Source organism: Sarcophilus harrisii, chromosome X (assembly GCF_902635505.1).
Source record: "Sarcophilus harrisii chromosome X, mSarHar1.11, whole genome shotgun sequence".
NCBI lineage: Eukaryota > Metazoa > Chordata > Mammalia > Dasyuromorphia > Dasyuridae > Sarcophilus > Sarcophilus harrisii.
The window spans coordinates 75,097,338-75,118,128 of record NC_045432.1 but is presented as its reverse complement, the minus strand read 5'-3'; the positions used below and the strand labels follow the sequence as shown (position 1 = coordinate 75,118,128).

Here is a 20,791-nt window from a genome sequence, read left to right as displayed (position 1 = left end):
CAAGATAAGAAATCCAAACCATATACAAGTCACCAGGGCAGGGATCCGGGAAGCTTCAGAATGTGGTTAGTTCTTCTTTTTATTAAATGAGTTATGGAGATTTTACTATTACGGCATCCATACAACATTCAGATATAATTAAGACTTAATTTAAGGAAGTAAATTTTGACCCCATTTAACTTTTTGATGTCTCCATCAGGGTTCTTTGTTCATTCCCACTCACTTTGTCAGAACTTATTCAATCATTCCCATCCATGTTAAATATTAAGGTTTCTTCCCGGGCTTTGTTATCATAAACAATAATTCTATTCTAAAAGTTTTGAATCTGCAGATCTTCCATCGCTTTGCTTCCTGATAAAACTTTCAAGGCATCTATATCTCTAGTGATTAAATTGTTGGGTCAATGGATATGATTAAGATAGGGGGTTGATGGTAAATTTCGATTGTCTACTGTCAGGTATCCATAAAGATTGTTCAAATTTACAACAACCAAGTCTCCCTCTTCCTTTTTCTCTGTCTCCTCCTTTTATAACTGTACCTGAAAGTTGTCATATTGTTGGAACCTTTTTTAATATTGCAGTTTAACATTTTAATATTTCAAGTGCTTCTTTATAGCATCCAAGTCTCCCTCTGCCTTTCCCTCTGTCACCTCCTTTCATTACTTTTAATTTTGTCCCTGAAAATTGTCATATGCAACTCTGAGATACCACTATACACCTGTCAGATTGGTTAAAATGACAGGGAAAGATAATGAGGAATGTTGGAGGGGATGTAGGAAAACTGGGACATTAATACATCGTTGGTGAAGTTGTGAACTAATCCAATCCTTCTGGAGAGCAATTGGGAATTTTGCTCAAAGGGCTATGAAAATGTGCATACTCCTTGATGCGTCAGTGTTTCTACTGGGATTATATCCTAAAGAGATCTTAAAGGAGGGAAGGGGACTCATATGTGCAAAAATGTTTGCGGCTGCACTCTTTGTAGTGGCCAGAAACTGGAAACTGAGTGGATGCCCATCAACTGGAGAATGGCTGAATAAATTGTGGTATATGAATGTTAGGGGATATTATTGTTCTGTAAGAAATGACCAGCAGAATGATTTCAGAGAGGCCTGGAGAGACTTACAGGAACTGATGCTGAGTGAAACAAGTAGGGTCAGAAGATCATTATACACTTCCACAACAATACTAGATGATGACCAATTCTGATGGACCCGGCCATCCTCAGCAACGAGATCAACCAAATCAGTTCCAATAGAGCAGAAATGAACTGAACCAGCTACACCTAGGGAAAGAACTCTCACAGATGACTATGAAGCATTACATTGAATTCCCAATCCCTCTATTTTTGTCCACCTGCATTTTTGATTTCCTTTGCAGGCTAATGGTACACTATTTCAAAGTCTGACTCTTTTTGTACAGCAAAATAATGGTTTGGACATGTATACTTATATTGTATTTAATTTATACTTTAATATATATTGGTCTACCTGCCATCTGGGGGAGAGAGAGGGGGGAAGGAGGGGAAAAATTGGAACAAAAAGTTTGGCAATTGTCAATGCTGAAAAATTACCCATGCATATAACTTATAAATAAAAAGCTATAGTAAAAAAATAAAAAAAGAAGGTCATATGGTTGGAACATTTTTTTAAAAAATTGGTTATTTGAAGTGCTTCTTTACAACAACCAAGTCTCTCCCTTCTTTTCCCTCTGTCACCTCTTTTCATTACTTGTTACTTTGTATCTGAAAGTTGTCATATGGTTGGAACACTTTTTTCAAATGCTTATTTTGAAGTGGTTCTTTACAACAACCAAGTCTCCCCCTTCCCTTTGCTGTCTCCCTTCATTTCATTATGAATTTCATAGCTGAAAGTTCTCATATGGTTGGAACATTTTTTTTCCAAGTGCTTATCTTCAAGTGTGTCCTTTTTTCAAAAGTCTCTCTCTCTCTCTCTCTATATATATATCTATATAGATATAGATATATCTATATATATATCTATATCTATATATAGATCTATAGATGTATATATCTATATATCTCCATTATGGTCTAGGATTACCGTGATATTTTTTTTCACAAGTTCCCTATATCAACTTGGATATCATATTTCAATCTCTGCTCTTGGTCGTCAATATGTGTTCCTGTTTCTTTCATCTTTGTCATATTGATCTTGCCATGTAATGTAGTCAAGTCCAGTTATTTTGCACTAATTTAATAGCTTCTACAGTCCCCTCACAGTCCATTTGCTTCTACTTTTTATGTTTAAGGAGTGGGCATTCGATGTCTGTTGAATTAAATTCTAGGCTGTTTTTCCCCTTTTTGTTTATCATCGGGCTCAATTCATTGAGGCAAAGAGTGAGAACCCGGGAGCTAACTTTGTTTCCAGCCAAATTGCCGATCATGACCAGGTTTCTCAAGTAGGTCTGTGAAATACGGGATTCTTTACCCAGGCATTTTTTAAAGCTACATGGAACACTAATATTTTGGAAAGCTACACGGAACACTAATATTTGGCGTCCAGTTGTTCGGAGGCTCGTCTTTCTATTGTCTTGTCATGTCGGAGGCTTGCCAAGATAGCCGTTGAGGAGAGTTTGCTTTTGCTTCTTCACATAGAGTTGGGATTTTATGTATCCCTGTCCAGAAATCTCTTGGCTTTACGATTGGCACAGCTTTGTGCCGAGGGAAACTCTGAAAGGTTCCCTTTCCCAGGGCTTTGGCAGGCAGGCAGGCAGTCTGCAAGCCCGTGAGGGCCAAAGACCCGGTGGGAAAGGCCGGGGGAATGAAATACCAGGCAGAAAAGCCCACGGGAATGGGTATGGGCTTCGCTGGGATACCCTAGAGTTCTCTAGGCGACTTGTGTCAGTTAGGCCTTGAGTCGGAAGGATGAGTGTGATTGGCCACAGCTCGCAGTGCTCGTGCAAAAAAGAGGGGCGGGGCCAGAGGCAGCCCTTATAAATACGGTGAGGTCGCCACACACTTTTTCTTCGTCAGGTTTGGCGTGTGGTTTGTGAGCCACACGAAGCTCCGGATTCCAAGTTGGAGGAAGACATTCGAAGACGATGGCAGCTGCCTCAGCGGGCACTCAAAAAAAGGCGCCACCGGCCTCGGCCCAGGCCCAAACCCCAGAAAAAGAACAGGAGATGGCTGCGGAGATGGTGGCGCAGATGGTGGCGCAGGCACCAAAAGCAAAGGCAGCAGGAAGAGAAAGGTTCTCGGCCATCACCTCCCCTCCCTTTAGGGGAAAAGCACAAGAGGCCCAGGCCCCCACCGCCAATGCAGAGAAGGCCACGATGCCCGAGAAGCCGAAGACCACGGAGAGGGGTCGCCTTCCATCATTCCTTCAAGTTCCATGGAAAATCGCAAACTTCTCGATTCAGGGACCGTGGGCAGCGACTGCTGGGCCGGAGGAGATGAAGGCCAGCGAGGAGGCAGCGGCGGCGGGGGAGGAAGCGGTGGAAGCGCCGGTAGCACAAGGACCGGTGAGAATACTGTTATCACCAGCCTCCCTAGCCGCACACACGCTGGCCTCCATCAGGATGATCCGCTACAGCACTGTCACCAAGTCTCTGGGTAAGTGGCCCTGGCCTGAAGCTTGCGGCCTATCCCCATCTAGAATCTTCCACAAAGAGCCTATGGGAAGCTTTTCCAGAACCCGAAGAGATCCTGGGTGGGGAGGGTCAGCCGGCCACTCCGAATGTTGGGACCTCCGGCCCACTGACCAGTACGTACCGACCACGTTCCTCCCTGTCCCTCCTCCCCACCTCAGGAAAGACTGGGCCCAGGCTCTGGCACTTTCTGGGGCTCTTCTCGGCCCCTTCCTCCCATCCTACCCACCCCAGTCTTCCACATACACCCCTTGGGGAGAAAAAGAAAGGGCCCAATCAAAGGAAAGGTGTTTGGGAAACAGCGCCCCCCCTCCCCCCCCAACCCCGCCAAAAAGAAACGACCTATGAGCCTTACCGAGGAATTACCGCCCAAGTGCTCGGTCTGACTGACTCCTCCCCGCCCCCAACGCCTCAAGATTCCTGTCAGGGTTCATTTGGGAAATTTCAAAATGCTATTTTGGAAGCTATATATGGTTTTGAGTCTTGTAAATTGAATAGTATTATGTTTTCCCAGTTATGTGGAAGACCATTTTAAACATTCCTTTTTAGAAGATTTTGATTTGAATACTTCTCCTTCAGTCCCGCCTCCCTCCCATCCCTCCTCTCCAAGATAGCCAGCAATCCGATCTAGATTATATATGTCTAATTATGTTAAAGCTATTTCTATACTAATATGTTGAGAAAGAGGAATCAGAACAAAAGGAAATGTTTGTGTACTTCAAATAATGTTGTTACATCGAAAATAGCATCCATAACCTTTGAAGGTTGCACTTTTATTTTATTTTATTTTTTTTTATTTAATAGCTTTTTATTTACAGGTTATATGTATGAGTAACTTTACAGCATTGACAATTGCCAAACCTCTTGTTCCAATTTTTCATCTCTTAACCCCCACCCCCTCTCCCAGATGGCAGGATGACCAGTAGATGTTAAGTACATTAAAATATAAGTTAGATATGAATGTTGCACTTTTAAAAAGGGCCAAGACAAAGGGCCCTTGGCTCTGGAAATCGTTGAAATGGCAAGTTTTTTTGTTTTTCCTCCAGAGGTCATTTGAGCTGTTAGTGGTATGTAACAGAGAGTTTTGATTGTTTTTTTTTTTTCAGCCACTGTGGAGTTCTTTTTTTTTTTTTTTTTCTAATTTTAAATTTGACTTTATTGAAATTTGTGTTGTGTTGTGTGTAACTTTGCTTTTCCTTTGTAGCACTCCTGACATCCTAAGTACGGATGTCAGTTCAAATACGAGGCTCCCTATGTGAGTCCATTATGTGATTATGGGCGGGTTCTTTTTCTTTGAGCCTGGCTCTTCTCCTCGTAATAGCACCGAGGTGGGTTGTGGGTAAGGGGGGGTTATGGCTTTTCTAACTAAAATATGTTATCCTATAATTCCAGAATTTTTTTTTCTTTAAGAAACCAAGGTTTACAAATCCAGAAATTATAGAGATAGATACATACATACATAGATGGATAAATAGAAATAGATACATAGATGAATACGTATAGATAGATAAATGAATAAATATAGATACATGGAGAATCTCAATATCTGGATAAATAAATAATTACATATATACATATAGATAGATTGATAAAGATAGATGGATGGAGATAGATAAATAGGTGGATTAATAAATAGATATAGACAGATGAATAAATGGAGAGAGATATAGATGGGTGGATAAATATAGATAGATGAATATATACATATGGATAGTGGGATAAATAGATAGAGATACATAGATAGATGGAAAGATGAATGGATGGATGGATAAATAAATGAATTCAGATCCAATCAAAGCCAGTTACAGGCTTTTCTAACTAAAGTATGTTATCTTATAATTCCAGCATTTTTTTTTAAGAACTCAAGGTCCATAAATCCAGAAACCATAAAGTTAGGTACATACATTCATACATACATAGATGGATAAAGAGATATACAGACATAGATATAGAGATATACAGAGGTATATGGGTAGATAGAAATAGATAAATGCATAGATAGATAGGTAGAGATAGATGAATAGAGATAGAAAAACTGAGAACTATAGAAAGATGGATAGATAAATACAGACATGTAGATAGATGGATACATATAGAACGATAGATGGATAAAGATAGAAAAATAGATGGATAGATATACACAGATGAATAAATGGACAAAGAGATAAATAGCTGGATGGCTAAACAGATATAGACAGATAAATATAAATAGATATAAATACATACCTAGATGGATAAATGAATAAATAAATAAATAAGTTCAGATCTAAGCAAAGCCAACTACAGGCTTTTCTAACTAATGTATGTTATCTTATAATTCCAGCATTTTTTTTTCTTTAAGAACCCAAGGCCCACAAATCTAGAAACTATAAAGAAATAGATACATGCATACATAGATGGATAACTAGATATAGAGAGATAGATATACATAGATAGCTGGATAAATAAAAATAGATACATAGATGAATAGGTAGAGATAGATAAAAGAATAATTATAGATATAGGGAGAAATGTATAGATCTAAATAGATGGATAAATATAGATAGATGGAAATATGCATGGATGGATGGATGAATAAATGAATCTAGATCCAAGCAAAGCCAGTTACAGGCTTTTCTAACTAAAGTATGTTATCTTATAATTCCAACATTTTTTTTTAAGAACTCAAGGTCCATAAATCCAGAAACTATAAAGTTAGGTACATACATTCATACATACATAGATGGATAAAGAGATATAGAGACATAGATATAGAGATATACAGAGGTATATGGGTAAATAGATAAATGCATAGATATATAGGTAGAGATAGATGAATAGAGATAGATAAATGGAGAAATATAGAAAGATGGATAGATAAATACAGACATGTAGATAGATGGATAGATATAGAACGATCAATGGATAAAGATAGAAAAATAGATGGATAAATAGACAGATGAATAAATGGACAAAGAGAGATAAATAGGTACATGGCTAAATAGCTATAGATAGATAAATATAAATAAATATAGATACATAGATGGAAAGGCAGATGGATGGATAAACAAATAAATACATACAAATAGATGCTCCATAGAGATAGATGGATAGAAGGAGATAGATAAATAGATGGATAAATAAATAGATATAGACAGATGAATAAATGGAGAGAGATATAGATGGGTGGTTAAAAATAGATAGATGAATATATACATATGGATACTGGGATAAATAGATAGAGATACATAGATAGATGGAAAGATGAATGGATGGATGGATAAATAAATGAATCTAGATCCAAGCAAAGCCCGTTACAGGCTTTTCTAACTAAAGTATGTTATCTTATAATTCCAGCATTTTTTTTTCTTAAGAACCCAAGGCCCACAAATCTAGAAACTATAAAGAAATAGATACATGCATACATAGATGGATAACTAGATATAGAGAGATAGATATACATAGATAGCTGGATAAATAAAAATAGATACATAGATGAATAGGTAGACATAGATAAAAGAATAATTATAGATGTATGGAGAAGTATATTGAGCTACATTGATGGATAAACAAATAAATACATACAAATAGATGCTCCATAGAGATAGATGGATAGAAGGAGATAGATAAATAGATGGATAATAAATAGATATAGACAGATAAATAAATGGAGAGAGAGATAGATGGGTGGATAAATATAGATAGATGAATATATACATATGGATACTGGGATAAATAGATAGAGAACAAGTAGGGAAAGATGAATGGATGGGGAAAAAAATGAATCAACCCAAAGCCTTTAAGGCTTTTCTAATAAAGTATGTTATTTATTCCCAACATTTTTTTTTAAAAACCCAAGGCCACAAACAGAAACTATAAAAAATAGTACATGCATACATATATAGATAAAAAATATAGAGAGATAGATAGAGAGATATACATAGGTATATGGGTAGATAGATAAATGCTTAGATGGACAGGTAGAAATAGATGAATAGAGATAGATAAATCGAGAAATATAGAAAGATGGATAGATAAATACAGACATGTAGATAGATGGATAGATATAGAACGATCAATGAAAAGATAGAAAAAAAGATGGATAAATAGAAGATGAATAAATGGACAAAGAGAAAATAGGTAATGGCAAAAGATAAGATAAAAAAAAAATAGAACAAGATGGAAAGGAGATGGATAAACAAATAAATACATACAAATAGATGCTCCATAGAGATAGATGAAGAAGGAATAGAAAATAGATGGAAAAAAAGATATAAAGATGAATAAATGAGAGAATTAAGAGGTGGTTAAAATAGAAGATGAATATAAATGGATACTGGAAAAAGATAGAGATAAAATAATGGAAAGATGAATGGATGGATGGATTAAAAGAACTAGATCAAGCAAAACCAGTTAAGGTTTTTTCTAACTAAAGTATTTATCTTATAATTCCAAATTTTTTTCTTTTAAGAACCCAAGGCCCCACAAATTAGAAACTATAAAGAAAAGATCAAAACAGATGGATAACTAGAATAAGAGATAGATAACATTAGTGGATAAATAAAAAATAATACAAGATGAATAGGTGAAAGATAAAAGAATAATTATAGATGTATGGGAAATATTTGGCACATTGATGGATAAACAAACAAAAACATACAAATAGATTCCCAAGAAAGATGGATAAAGGAGATAGATAAATAGATGGATAATAAATAGAAAGCAAAAATTGGAGAGAAGAGGGGTGGATAAAATAGAAGATGAATATAACATATGGATACTGGAAAGATAGAGATACAAGAAGATGGAAAGAAATGGATGGATAAAATAAATGAACTAGATCCAAGCAAAGCCTTTACAGGTTTTAACAAAGTATGTTTCTTAACCAGCATTTTTTTTTTCTTTAAGAACCCAAGGCCCACAAATCTAGAAACTATAAAGAAATAGATACGCATATAGATGGATAAAGAAATATAGAGAATGATAGAGAGATATTAGGATATGGGTAGATAGATAAATGCTTAGATGGACAGGTAGAAATAGATGAATAGAGATAGATAAATCGAGAAATATAGAAAGATGGATAGATAAATACAGACATGTAGATAGATGGATAGATATACAACGTTAGATGGATAAAGATAGAAAAATAGATGGATAGATAGATATAGACAGATGAATAAATGGACAAAGAGATAAATAGCTGGATGGCTAAATAGATATAGACAGATAAATATAAATAGATATAAATACATACCTAGATGGATAAATGAATAAATAAATAAATAAGTTCAGATCTAAGCAAAGCCAACTACAGGCTTTTCTAACTAATGTATGTTATCTTATACTTCCAGCATTTTTTTTTCTTTAAGAACCCAAGGCCCACAAATCTAGAAACTATAAAGAAATAGATACATGCATACATATATAGATAAAGAAATATAGAGAGATAGATAGAGAGATATACATAGGTATATGGGTAGATAGATAAATGCTTAGATGGACAGGTAGAAATAGATGAATAGAGATAGATAAATCGAGAAATATAGAAAGATGGATAGATAAATACAGACATGTAGATAGATGGATAGATATACAACGTTAGATGGATAAAGATAGAAAAATAGATGGATAGATAGATATAGACATGAATAAATGGACAAAGAGATAAATAGCTGGATGGCTAAATAGATATAGACAGATAAATATAAATATATAAATACATACCTAGATGGATAAATGAATAAATAAATAAATAAGTTCAGATCTAAGCAAAGCCAACTACAGGCTTTTCTAACTAATGTATGTTATCTTATACTTCCAGCATTTTTTTTTCTTTAAGAACCCAAGGCCCACAAATCTAGAAACTATAAAGAAATAGATACATGCATACATAGATGGATAAATAGATATAGAGATATACATAGGTATATGGGTAGATAGAAATAGATAAGTACATCGATGGATAGGTAGAGATAGATAAAAGAATAATTATAGATATATGGAGAAATGTATAGATCTAAACAGATGGATAAATAGATATAGAGATATACATAGGTATATGGGTAAAATAGAAATAAATACATAGATGGATAGGTAGAGATAGATGAATAGAGACAGAAAAATGGAGAACTATAGAAAGATGGATAGATAAATGCAGACATGTAGATAGATGGATAGACATAGAAGGATAGATGGATAAAGATAGAAAAATAGATGGATAGAGAGATATAGACAGATGAATAAATGGACAAAGACAGATAAATAGGTGGATGGCTCAATAAATATAGACAGATAAATATAAATAGGTATAAATACATACATAGATGGATTAATGAATAAATAAATCAATAAATAAATTCAGATTAAGCAAAGCCAACTACAGGCTTTTCTAACTAAAATATGTTATAATTCCAGCATTTTTTTTCTTTAAGAAGCTAAGGCCCAGAAATCCAGAAACTATAAAGTTAGGTGCATGCATTCATACATACATAGATGGATAAAGATATATAGGGACATAGATATAGAGATATACAGAGGTATATGGGTAGATAGATAAATGCATAGATGGATAGGTAGAAATAGATGAATAGAGATAGATAAATGGAGAAATATATAATGATGGATAGATAAATACAGACATATAGATAAGATGGATTGATATAGATTGATAGATGGATAAAGATAGAAAAATAGATGGATAAATATAGACAGATGAATAAATGGACAAAGAGAGATAAAGAGGTGGATGGCTAAATAGATATAGATACACATATGGATGGATGCATGGATAAATAAATAAATTCAGATCCAAGCAAAGCCAGTTACAGGTTTCTCTAACTAAAATATGTTATCCTAAGACTCCAGTTTTTTTTTTTCCTTTAAAATCCTGAGGCACAAAAATCCAGAACCAACAAAGAAAAAAATGAATAAGTAAATAAATAAATTTAGATCCAATCAGAGCCTCTGCATATAGAATGAAAAGATTAATGATCAAAGTACTGCATTTTAATAAACATGAGAAACAGAGGCTGCAACTGCAAAGTGAGCTGGGGCTTGCTGAAAGTGCTCTGACTTCATTCAAGTTCCTCCATCTCAGAACTCTAAATGTCTAACTTATCTTATGGGAAGGTGATCCTTGAGACTGAAGAACAGACAAGTTTGCTGTGTGAAGATTTGCATTGCTGAGCTTCACTAAGTACAGAGAGCCCTCCTTTGGGCTTAAGTTCAAAAGGCAGGAAAAAGAGGTTCTGAGCAGAGAATTTAGGGACTTCAAATTTTCAGAAGTGGAAGCTGGGAAGTACAGTTTAGTGGATCTTGGAGATTCTCTCCTTTGAAGTTGATTGTATTAAGACACTCTGGGAAAATGTTAGTGGAATCTTCTGCCTAAAAGTCAGGTACAGAGTGAGCGTTAGAAACAGGGTTAAACAAGGTTTTGCAGGGGTAGATGTTGAAAACTGGGTGTATGTTTTGAAAATAACAAGCTTTAAAAAGAAAAAAAAGAAACAGGGTCAAACACAAGATTCTGCAAAGGTGAATGTCAAAAACTATTTTTGCATATATTTGGAAAAATCAAATACTATTTTTTTCAAAAGAAAAGGATTAAAACCCAGGGTTTTTTCTTGTTTTGTTTTATTTTAAAGGAAATTAGAAAGTTAAAGAAAAGGAAATGAAAGCAGATGGACAGGGTTAGAAAAAATATTAGATGTTGAAGCCTTTCTCCGAACTCCTAGAAAATATCTGTCTTTTCAGTTTTTTTAAAATAGAATTGGGCTTGAAGTTACCTTAAAAGGATTATTTGGGAGGGACAAAGGAAAGAACTCCAGGCAGGAAGAATAACATGTATAAAGTGTGTGTGTTTATGTGTGTGTGTGTGTGTGTATGTATAAAGTGCATGTATGTATATATGCATGTGTGTGTATTTTACATGAGAGCACGTGTATATACTGAGGGATGAGGGAGGGAGAAAAACTTGGAACTCAAAAGCTTGTAAAAATGAATGCTACAAATTTTCTTGGTGTGCACTGAGAAAAACTAAAATAAAGAATAAAAAATAACATGGACGAAGTCTCAGAGAATAGAATTATGCCTGGTACCAACCTGACCGACTGAAACTCACTTGGGATACTACAAAGAGTGTGGAGGGTCAGTGTAGACGAGCCTAAGTGGAGAACCCCAGATTTGGAAGGCAGAATTCCAAGGGAAACCTTCCCATGGCTCTTTTCCTGTCTTCCTGCATGGATGACTCTGGACAAGTAAGCTAACCTCTCTGCCTGAAGTTCTGCAGTAGTAAAATGGGGACATGTGGATAGATGATGTGGAAGGTCTCTGCTAGCTCAAAATACTGGGGCCCTAAGATCCCCCCAAATGAAGATATGGACACTCAGATAATGGAGAACCTTGAATGCCAGGGAGAAAACTTTGATGTAAATATCACAGAGCCATTTGAGGTTCTGGAGCAGCAGAATAGCATGACAAAAAGTCTAGTTTGGGAAGATTAAAGGAGCGGGAGGAGGCCCAGGATTAAGGTGACAACCACCGGATAGGGGAACTGGGTGGGGTGGGGGGGGGGGAACAATCTGTTCCAGAGACATTTAGAAGGCCGATTTCCCTGTTAGCAAGATTTGGGGGGAGGTGAAATATAGAGCTAAAGGTGAATTAATTAGGTGACCCAGAAGAATTTTTAATTCAGTTCTCAGTATTGATTCAGATCCTCTAGGTTGACCACTTACTTCATCGCATTGTTTCTTTTCCTTATTTTTATTTTATTGATGCTTTTGGTTTTCTGTAGCAGCCATTTCCCCATCTCGCCGGCCTCCTTCCTCATAAAGAAAAGAGCCCTTCTGAAGTCCTAAACCCAGCCACACTGGACTCCAGTGCCAATGAGAAATCATTCCTCGGTTTGCCCGCTTTGTAATTTGACTGCTAAATCCCGATGGTCCGAGGTCATTCTGCGATCTCTTAGACGCTCAGGAACGTCTCGATCTTGCCTCTGTTTTAGGCCAGACCTTAGCCCTCGGTGGCTGGGACACAGGCACTTTACACATGCTTGGCAACTACGTGACTGAGCCCATGGCCCAGCCCTGTGTTTCCTGTTATCCGAGGTGGGGAGTGAGAGTTTCTCTTCTCCTTCTGCCAGTTCTTCAATCTGAACACTCATCGGTTTATAATAAATGTTACTCTAGCCAAAAAAGGACCCAATGGGGATTTCGGAGGATTCTAGAGCAGGGAAACCCCAGGGATTCCAAAGAAGGTGGTCACTTTCCACCCTTCCCCTTTGAATCCAAAGCACTTCCAAGGTGAAAAATGTCCTCACCCACTTAACTCCAGGCACAATTGACACTTTAACTCAAGTGCCGGTGTCTGGGCTCTAGAATAGCTGAGCCTGAGACCAGATGTGCCTTGCTGGGACAGCGGTTAGGTATCAAGGAACAAAGCCAGGAGATTAGCAGTGTTTGGGGACAGGTGAAATGCTCGATACCCTGCTTTTCTTTGTTGTTGGGGGTGGGGCTCGTATGGGTAGATCATGGAGGAAATGGCAGATTTGTTTAAAAATCTGGTCCTATCTGAGGCAGCTGGTTGGCGCAATGGATAGAGCACCAGCCCTGAAGCCAGGAAGACCTGAGTTCAAATTTGAGTTCAGACACTTAACACTTCCTGGATGTGTGACCCCGGGCAAGTCACTTAACCCCAATTGCCTTTGCCAAAAAAAAAAAAAAAAAAAAAAAAAAAAGAAAGAAAAAGAAATCTGGTCATATCCCACAAACTCATTACTTTGTACTGACCTGACAATCCTGGTTGTTTGGTCTAAGGAGGAGGCTCTCAGCAGACAGTATTATTAATATGAGCTAAAGGAACAACAATTTCTTTATCTTATAAAAAGAAAGTCAATCAAAATTTAATTACTGTCTTGTAGTTTATGTGACACTTTAGAGCAATAGACATTTATATATTGCATAATATTTTGGCGGTGCTGTTTTTCAGACATGTCTGATTTTGTGACTCCATTTGGGGTTTGCTTGGTAAAAACAGTGGGGGTGATTTGTCAATTCTTTCTCCCACTCATTTTATAGATGAGGAAACTGAGGCACACAGGGTTAAGTGACTTGCTCAGGGTCACACAACTAGGAAATGTCTGAGGCAGAATTTGAACTCAAGAAGATAAGTCTTCCTGACTCTAGGCCTGAACTGTGCCATCTAGCTGCCCAATTTACAATACAATGACTGTAAAACTATAGAATTTATTACTATAAATTATAAGTATGAATAGGATAAAGATCTGATTTCTTCAGTGTAGAAATCTCTCCTCTAAAACAGCGTGCAATCCATGTGTAATCTAGTAGCTGGGTCTTATGGAGTACCTGAAATACATAAAAGAGAAATCACTTGCTCAGGATCACATCTAAAAAATTTCAGAGACAAAATATCAATGCCGAGTTTACTTTGGAGTCTCGGGATCCAGATTCATGTCCCATCTCTGTGTGATCTTTCCAGTTCTAAATCTATGATCTTCAATTCTGACGAATGTGGCTCTCATCAGTGGTGAGGTGATTCAGGCCAGTTCCAAGGGTCTTGTGATGGAGAGAGCCATCTATACCCAGAGAGAGGCCCGTGGGACCCGAGTGTGGATCACAACATAACATTTTCACTTTTTGTATTGTTGTTTTTTATCTTTCTCATTTTTTTTCCTTTTTGAACTCATTTTTCTTGTGCAGCATAATAAATGTGGAAGTATGTTTAGAATCGTACGTGTTTAACATATTGGCTTGCTTGCTGTCTAGGGGAGGGGGGAAGGGAGGGAGAAAAAGTTGGAACACAAGATTTTACAAGGGTCAGTGTTGACAATTATCTTTGCATGAATTTTGAAAATGAAAAGCTAGTACTAAATTTTTTTTTTTAAATCTGTGATCTCAGTAAGTCAGTCAACAAACATCCATTAAATGTCTGCTATGTGTTGTGCTAAGCTCTGGATCTTCCTGATTCCAGGCTCAGTATTCTATTCTCGATGGCACACTGCCTCCTATGAAAATCAAACTCCTATCTCTGGAAGGTTTTTTGGTATAGAAGGAAAAGAGAATGGGCTGCTCATGTGGCAGGAGCGAAGAACCTTAATGGTAACCTGTGAAATACAAATAAAAAGCCCACTCAAAAAATCTTAGGGGAGGCCTGCAGCTCATTGGTGGCTCCTTTGGGGAGAATGTATGATATAGAGGCAAAAATGGCACGGGGTCAGGAAGCAGGGATGGATTGAAATCGGCCTTGAGACTGATGGAAGATTGGTTATGTTAAGGAGATTGCTGATACGTAGTGCTACTGAGGCAGCATCATTTTTTTTTTTTTTTTGTGATTTTTTTTTTTTTTTTTTATTTAATAGCCTTTTATTTACAGGACATATGCATGGGTTAACTTTACAGCATTAACAATTGCCAAACCTCTTGTTCCAATTTTTCACCTCTTACCCCCCACCCCCTCCCCCAGATGGCAGGATGACCAGTAGATGTTAAATATATTAAAATATAAATTAGCTACACAATAAGTATACATGACCAAAACGTTATTTTGCTGTACAAAAAGAATCAGACTCTGAAATATTGTACAATTAGCTTGTGAAGGAAATCCAAAATGCAGGTGGGCATAAGTAGAGGGAGTGGGAATTCAATGTAATGGTTTTTAGTCATCTCCCAGAGTTCTTTCTCTGGGCGTAGCTGGTTCAGTTCATTCCTGCTCCATTGGAAATGATTTGGTTGATCTCGTTGCTGAGGATGGCCTGGTCCATCAGAACTGGTCATCATCTAGTATTGTTGCTGAAGTCTATAATGATCTCCTGGGCCTGAGGCAGCATCATTGACGAATGCTTTTCACACAGAAAGGTGGGAAGGAAAGAGAATTCATTTGAGAGAATATATGTGTAGTTCTCCTATGCCTAGTTCTACATTTATCATACTGCGCAAGGAAAATCAGATCAAAAAGGGAAAAAAATGAGAAAAGAAAAAAAGCAAGCAAATGATGAATCAAAGGCCTCAAAGAGAGATATAGGAAACATTTTAACTGGATGGGAAAATTCGGTTTTCTCGCCGGTGGCTTTCCATTTTGATCGTGTTTGTTGTACAATTGAATTCTGGGCCAGCTGAATGGTTAGTGATGAGCACAGAAGCAGCACTACTCAAGCAAATGACAGGAAAACTGGCTGATTTTTTTTTTTTTGTGCTAGGGATTTTACATTAAAATATGAACTCAGTTTCCATGCGAGAGAGGGCATAAACCTCCCACATCCAACCACAGGCCTTCATGTAGTCATGTATAAGTGTATACATGTTTGTGTATGTTCATTGTGAAGTGCTAATGGTTCCTTTGTGTTCTCCAGAATAAGGAAGAGGGCTGGCATAGGCAGTTACAAACGGATAAATAACAAAATGATTTCCTTAGACATATAATGAAATAAGGGGACAGAACTACAGAGAGCAGAGCCTTTGGAAGCTAGACATATGGGACCATATTTCACAAGTTCTCTTGGCTCTGCCTTTCTGGAGCAACCTTTTTTTCAGATCTAGTAACATTAGCCATGAGGCACGTAGGTTTTTCACCTGATAATCCTCCCTCTTCCTAAATAACCAGTCCCTCTTCTTTTTTCCCCTCAAATACATTGATTTATTTCCTATGTCCCTTCCAACCCCCCCTGTCCAAAATGTTTTTAAAGCACATAAGAACACTTTGGGCAAACCAGCCAAGGTGCTGCAACTATTTGATGTCGTCCACATTGAGATGGCGGCTAGCTGAAGCAACCGCTCGCTTAGTAGAGCCCTCCCTTCAGGCCTGCTGCCGCTCTCTTCCAGACTGTAAATTTAGGTGTAGTGACTGCTTAGGTGGGGAGCCCCATTTCAGGCCTGAGAGGCTCTGCTGTTGCTCTCTTCCCAATTTCCAACAGCATTTGGGTTTCCTTGCATCCCAAGCTGAGAAGTCAACTTGTTGCCATCATTTAGACTGCTGGTTTTCCTGCCTTCTATCTGAGTTCTTCTCCCTCTGTGCCCAGCACTAACCTCTCAGCTGTCCCAGAATCCAGCTGCACAAAAAACATACTAAAAATGGGAAGCTACTAGAGAGAAAACAGAACTTTTCCTAGCCAGTTAAAGCTGTTTCGATGGCCAGGGTTCTGTCCGGAAAACCCAATTCGAAAGATATTTCCATGATTGAGGAAGGAGTCATCTGAGAACTGAGCCAGAAAGCAAAGGAGCCGGCCACTGTCCATCCTCCCGCTCGCTTATTTTACTTTCGATCCTATGACTGAGGCCAACGGTGCTTGTGGAGAAGAGGCTCGTGGTTCTAGAGCTAGGAGGAATTTCGAATGCTGCCCAGGGAAACTGATAGCCACGAACATTAAGGGACTGGCCCAGAGTCACACAAGAAGTGTCAACAGTAGGCCTGGAATCCCAGCCCCCGTGTCACACAGTCACCTTCCTTCCCATCAGAGGCAGTGGCGGGCCTCCCCTGCAGGCATCCAATGGTTTGCACTGTCTGTATTGTTGTTGTTGGGGCTCCTGCCCTTTCTGACCCAGGGTATCGAGCCGAAAGCCAAAAGAAGGCTCAAGCCCAGCTGGTTGTTTGTTGCTCGCCTCATGGGGAGTAGGAGACGGGCCAGCTGGCACCGGTGCCCTCCCTGCCCTAGACCAACTGTGGGGAATTGCCAAAATGTCCGACTCATAGGAAAGGCATTTGCATCTGTTCGATGCGGAGCAGGACAGTTGGTCTTTGTCCGAAAGTGGGTCCGCACGAGCTGGAGGCAGTCTCCCTTTTCTGATGGGCACCCATCCTTTTTGCTGCTCTGCCACCGTTTCTCCTTTCTGCCAGCTTTTGGCCTAGGGGTAACGGAGGGGGCCAAAAATGTACCGATCACTCACCTGGCTTAGCACTCTCCTTGCAACCATGTGGTGAGGTGATATCAGCCTCTCTTACAGGTGGGTAAACTGAGGTAAGATGATCTGATCGGATGATGTGCCAGCCTGAGGCATCCATCCAGGGCACGGCCAGGCCCGCACTGCTACTAACTCTGGTCAGACGAAAAAGGAAAAGAATTAAGGAGGCGTAATTGGGTTCGCTGGGTGGTGGGTTAATATAGACTTTAGCTAGAGCTAGAATTCATTTAGTATAACTCGTTCATTTTACAGGGGAGGAAACGCAGGCCCAGAAAGGTGCAACTAAGGATGGTATGAGAGACTGGGCACCCCCGCGCCTTCTTGGATTCTGCATGTGAAAATAGGACCCTCCCCGGCCTTAGGGACATGGCAAGCCCTTCCCAGTCCCTAGCATGGGGGGGGGCAGAGACTTTTTTTTTAAAGCTTTTTATTTCCAAAACATAAGCACATGGATCATTTTTCAACATTGCATGGCCTTGAGTTTCAGATTTTCCCCTCCTTCCCCCCACCCCCTCCCCTAGATGGCAAGCAGTCCAATATATGTTAGACATGTTAACATATGTTTAATCCAATATTTGTCAACATATTTATACGATTCTCTTGCTGCACAAGAAAAATCAGATCAAAAAGGAAAGAAACTGAGAAAGAAAAGAAAAAGCAAGCGAATAACAGCAAAAAGTGAGAATGTTATGTTGTGATCCACGTTCAGTTCCCACAATCCTCAGAGAGACTTTTCTAGAAGGCAGGGGAGAGCTTTTTTCATGGCGTCCAAAAGGAGATCTCCCGAGGGACACCCCCCTCCCCAATAGAGTGGAGATTCAAGAGTTGAAATGGGCTGGGGAGGGTGGAATCCATTAGCTGGGCAAAAGGGCAAGGGCCGGGAAGTGTGGGTAACAATATCCAACCTCGGGTAATGGAAAGAACAGGACTCTCTAAGAGGCTACAAACCATGGTTCTGGTTGCCAAGGGTCCGATAGAGCAGGGGCTTCACAAGAGATGCTCAGGATGTGCTCAGTGAAGGCAGATTCACCAATGTTTGGCAACATTGTGAGATCGTAGGGACCTCTGAGGTTCCGGTCTAAACGCTTCGTCTTATAGACCAGGCCTCTGAGGCAAGTCCTCTTACTCCTCATCCAGTATCTCGAATCTTTCAGATACCCAGGGGTCCAAGCAAAATTGTTCCACCGCACGCGATGGCCTTGCCTTCCATGCTTCTTCCCAGAAACCTTGGCAGCCTCTGCCTCTCCTCAGGGGCCCGGCTCGTGGTCTTTTGTTCTCTTAACTGGATGGCCCAGTGCGGTGTTACCTGGTGAAATCCAGGTTAAGAGTCTTTATCGCCACTTGGGGCATTGGTCTCAAAAAGGGCCTCTTGAAGAGAAACTTGCCACACCCAAGGTAATTAATTTTTATTGGTGGAACTGTAGGCCTGAACTAGAGATGGGGAGTGAAGGTGAATGGGTTTGGGGAGATGGAAGACAGTGGGATGCCCCGAGAGCAGGCCCTGTGGGGACTCCTGCACTGCTGCCCACTGACGTAAAGTGAAGCCAGCTGGTGAACATCTGGCGGTGTGCTTTAGAGGAACATGGGGCTCTGGACTACTTCTCCCCCCCACCATCACAGCTGCAATAACCTTTATGTCCATACTGCTTCTCTGGAGGGACAAGCCTGTTTAAGCCAAGTGCCATCAGCTGGCGCAACAGCCTTCCTTTAATGATTTTTTTTTCCCCAGTAGAATAACATTTGTTGTTCTTTGGGGCTTTCAAAGTGTCCCCCACCCTCATTCTGGAGGCAGGATCAGCGTGGAGTGGCCCAGCTCTCACCATGTTGGTGTTTCCCTTTCTAGATGATATAAAGGTCCAACAGAAGAAGCAGAACTGGAACCAAGAACAGGACAATCGGAGAGTCATTGTCTTCAACAGAAATGAAGATGCCACGCAGGAGAGTGGAGATTTCAATGGTTAGTCTCACAATTGTTATTTTCCCATACTCACTGGCTTAACTTAGTGAGCTGTGAAAGCAACCTGACTTCAGGTGGCCTTCCTGCTCCCTCCAAGTGTGGACCAAGGGTCTGGTCACTTGGATGGGGGCTTAGTTTATTAGTCTCCGGGACGCTTGTTGACCTAATCACCCCCCTTGAGGGAAATACAAAACGCAGCCATGTCTGCTGGGCTTGTCATCCCCTTCACAGGGGCTCTTGGCCCTGGTCTGAACCATGGTTTGGGGCCCGTGTGGGCCCCCTTGGCCAGTCCAACTTAACGGAGTGGGCGTCATTTCCTCCCACAGTATTGCTGAACAGGCCGACTGCCTGTTGTGGGGCAAACCCGAAAGAAGCTTTGAAAAATGCTTGTGTTCTTTGTAGGGAGTTGATGCTTAGGCCCAGGCCCAGCCCCACTGAGCAGCTGGCCAGGAACCTTTCATGGCTACTGCCTGAGTAGCCCTATGGGAGAGCACTGGTTTCAGGAACCACTGAGCCCTCCAGACAGGTCAGAAAGAGCCTGAGGCTTTGGGCCAGAGAATCTTCAGTTAGAATCTCTCTGAGGGTCAAAGTTAGAATCTCTCTGAGGGTCAAAGTTAGAATCTCTCTGAGGGTCAAAGTTAGAATCTCTCTGAGGGTCAAAGTTAGAATCTCTCTGAGGGTCAAAGTTAGAATCTCTCTGAGGGTCAAAGTTAGAATCTCTCTGAGGGTCAAAGTTAGAATCTCTCTGAGGGTCAAAGTTAGAATCTCTCTGAGGGTCAAAGTTAGAATCCCTCAGCAGCTGTTTCCCTCACACTCTCCAAGTCTCCCAAAAGGAATCTGCTTAAAGAGAGGCAGAAGACATGGGGCAAAAGCCCAAAGTTGAGCAAAGGTGATTTCGGAACCCACTGGAAACCCCAAACAGCTTTTCTCGCTCACTTGAGGACAAATGTACCATGGGGAAAATTATTCAGCTGATTCGGCCCAAACATGTTTCTTTGGCCTGAAATAGTCGGGTAATTCTGCCCAGGGTGGTTCTGTTCCCTCTGGTGATCTGCAGGAAGCCCTGGATTCAAATTCCAAAGGGGGTAGTTTAGTCCCTCAGATGAAAAGTTGCAGAAAAGGGGTCAATCTGGATTGGGAGGTGGGGTTCCCTGCACTAGAAAATCCCAGATCTTCCTTCCTGCTCTCTCTTTTCCTTCCCCTCTTCCAGCATCTTTCCCTTCCCCCTCCCTTTTCCTTCCCCTCTTCCACCATCTTTCCCTGCCCCCTCCCTGTTTCTTCCTCATCCCAGCCTATCTTCCTTCCCCCTCCGTGATCCTTCTGTTTTCTACCATCTT

At 39.8% G+C, this 20,791-nt stretch overlaps 1 protein-coding gene across 1 annotated transcript; it reads left to right on the top strand.

The window, feature by feature from the left end:
• Positions 1–2,758: 2,758 nt before the first annotated feature.
• LOC116420309 (protein bangles and beads-like) lies at positions 2,759–19,869 on the top strand. The gene is made up of 2 exons (XM_031944753.1): positions 2,759–3,573; positions 19,341–19,869. Exons 1-2 carry the CDS (start codon positions 3,063–3,065, stop codon positions 19,457–19,459), a joined length of 630 nt encoding a protein of 209 aa, XP_031800613.1. The 5' UTR covers positions 2,759–3,062; the 3' UTR covers positions 19,460–19,869.
• Positions 19,870–20,791: the final 922 nt, after the last annotated feature.

Coding starts and splice junctions, on each gene's coding strand:
- LOC116420309 (XM_031944753.1), top strand. CDS start 3,063: ATGGCAGCTGCCTCAGCGGGCACTCAAAAAAAGGCGCCACCGGCCTCG. Junction 3,574..19,340: donor CACTGTCACCAAGTCTCTGG/GTAAGTGGCCCT, acceptor TTCCCTTTCTAG/ATGATATAAAGGTCCAACAG.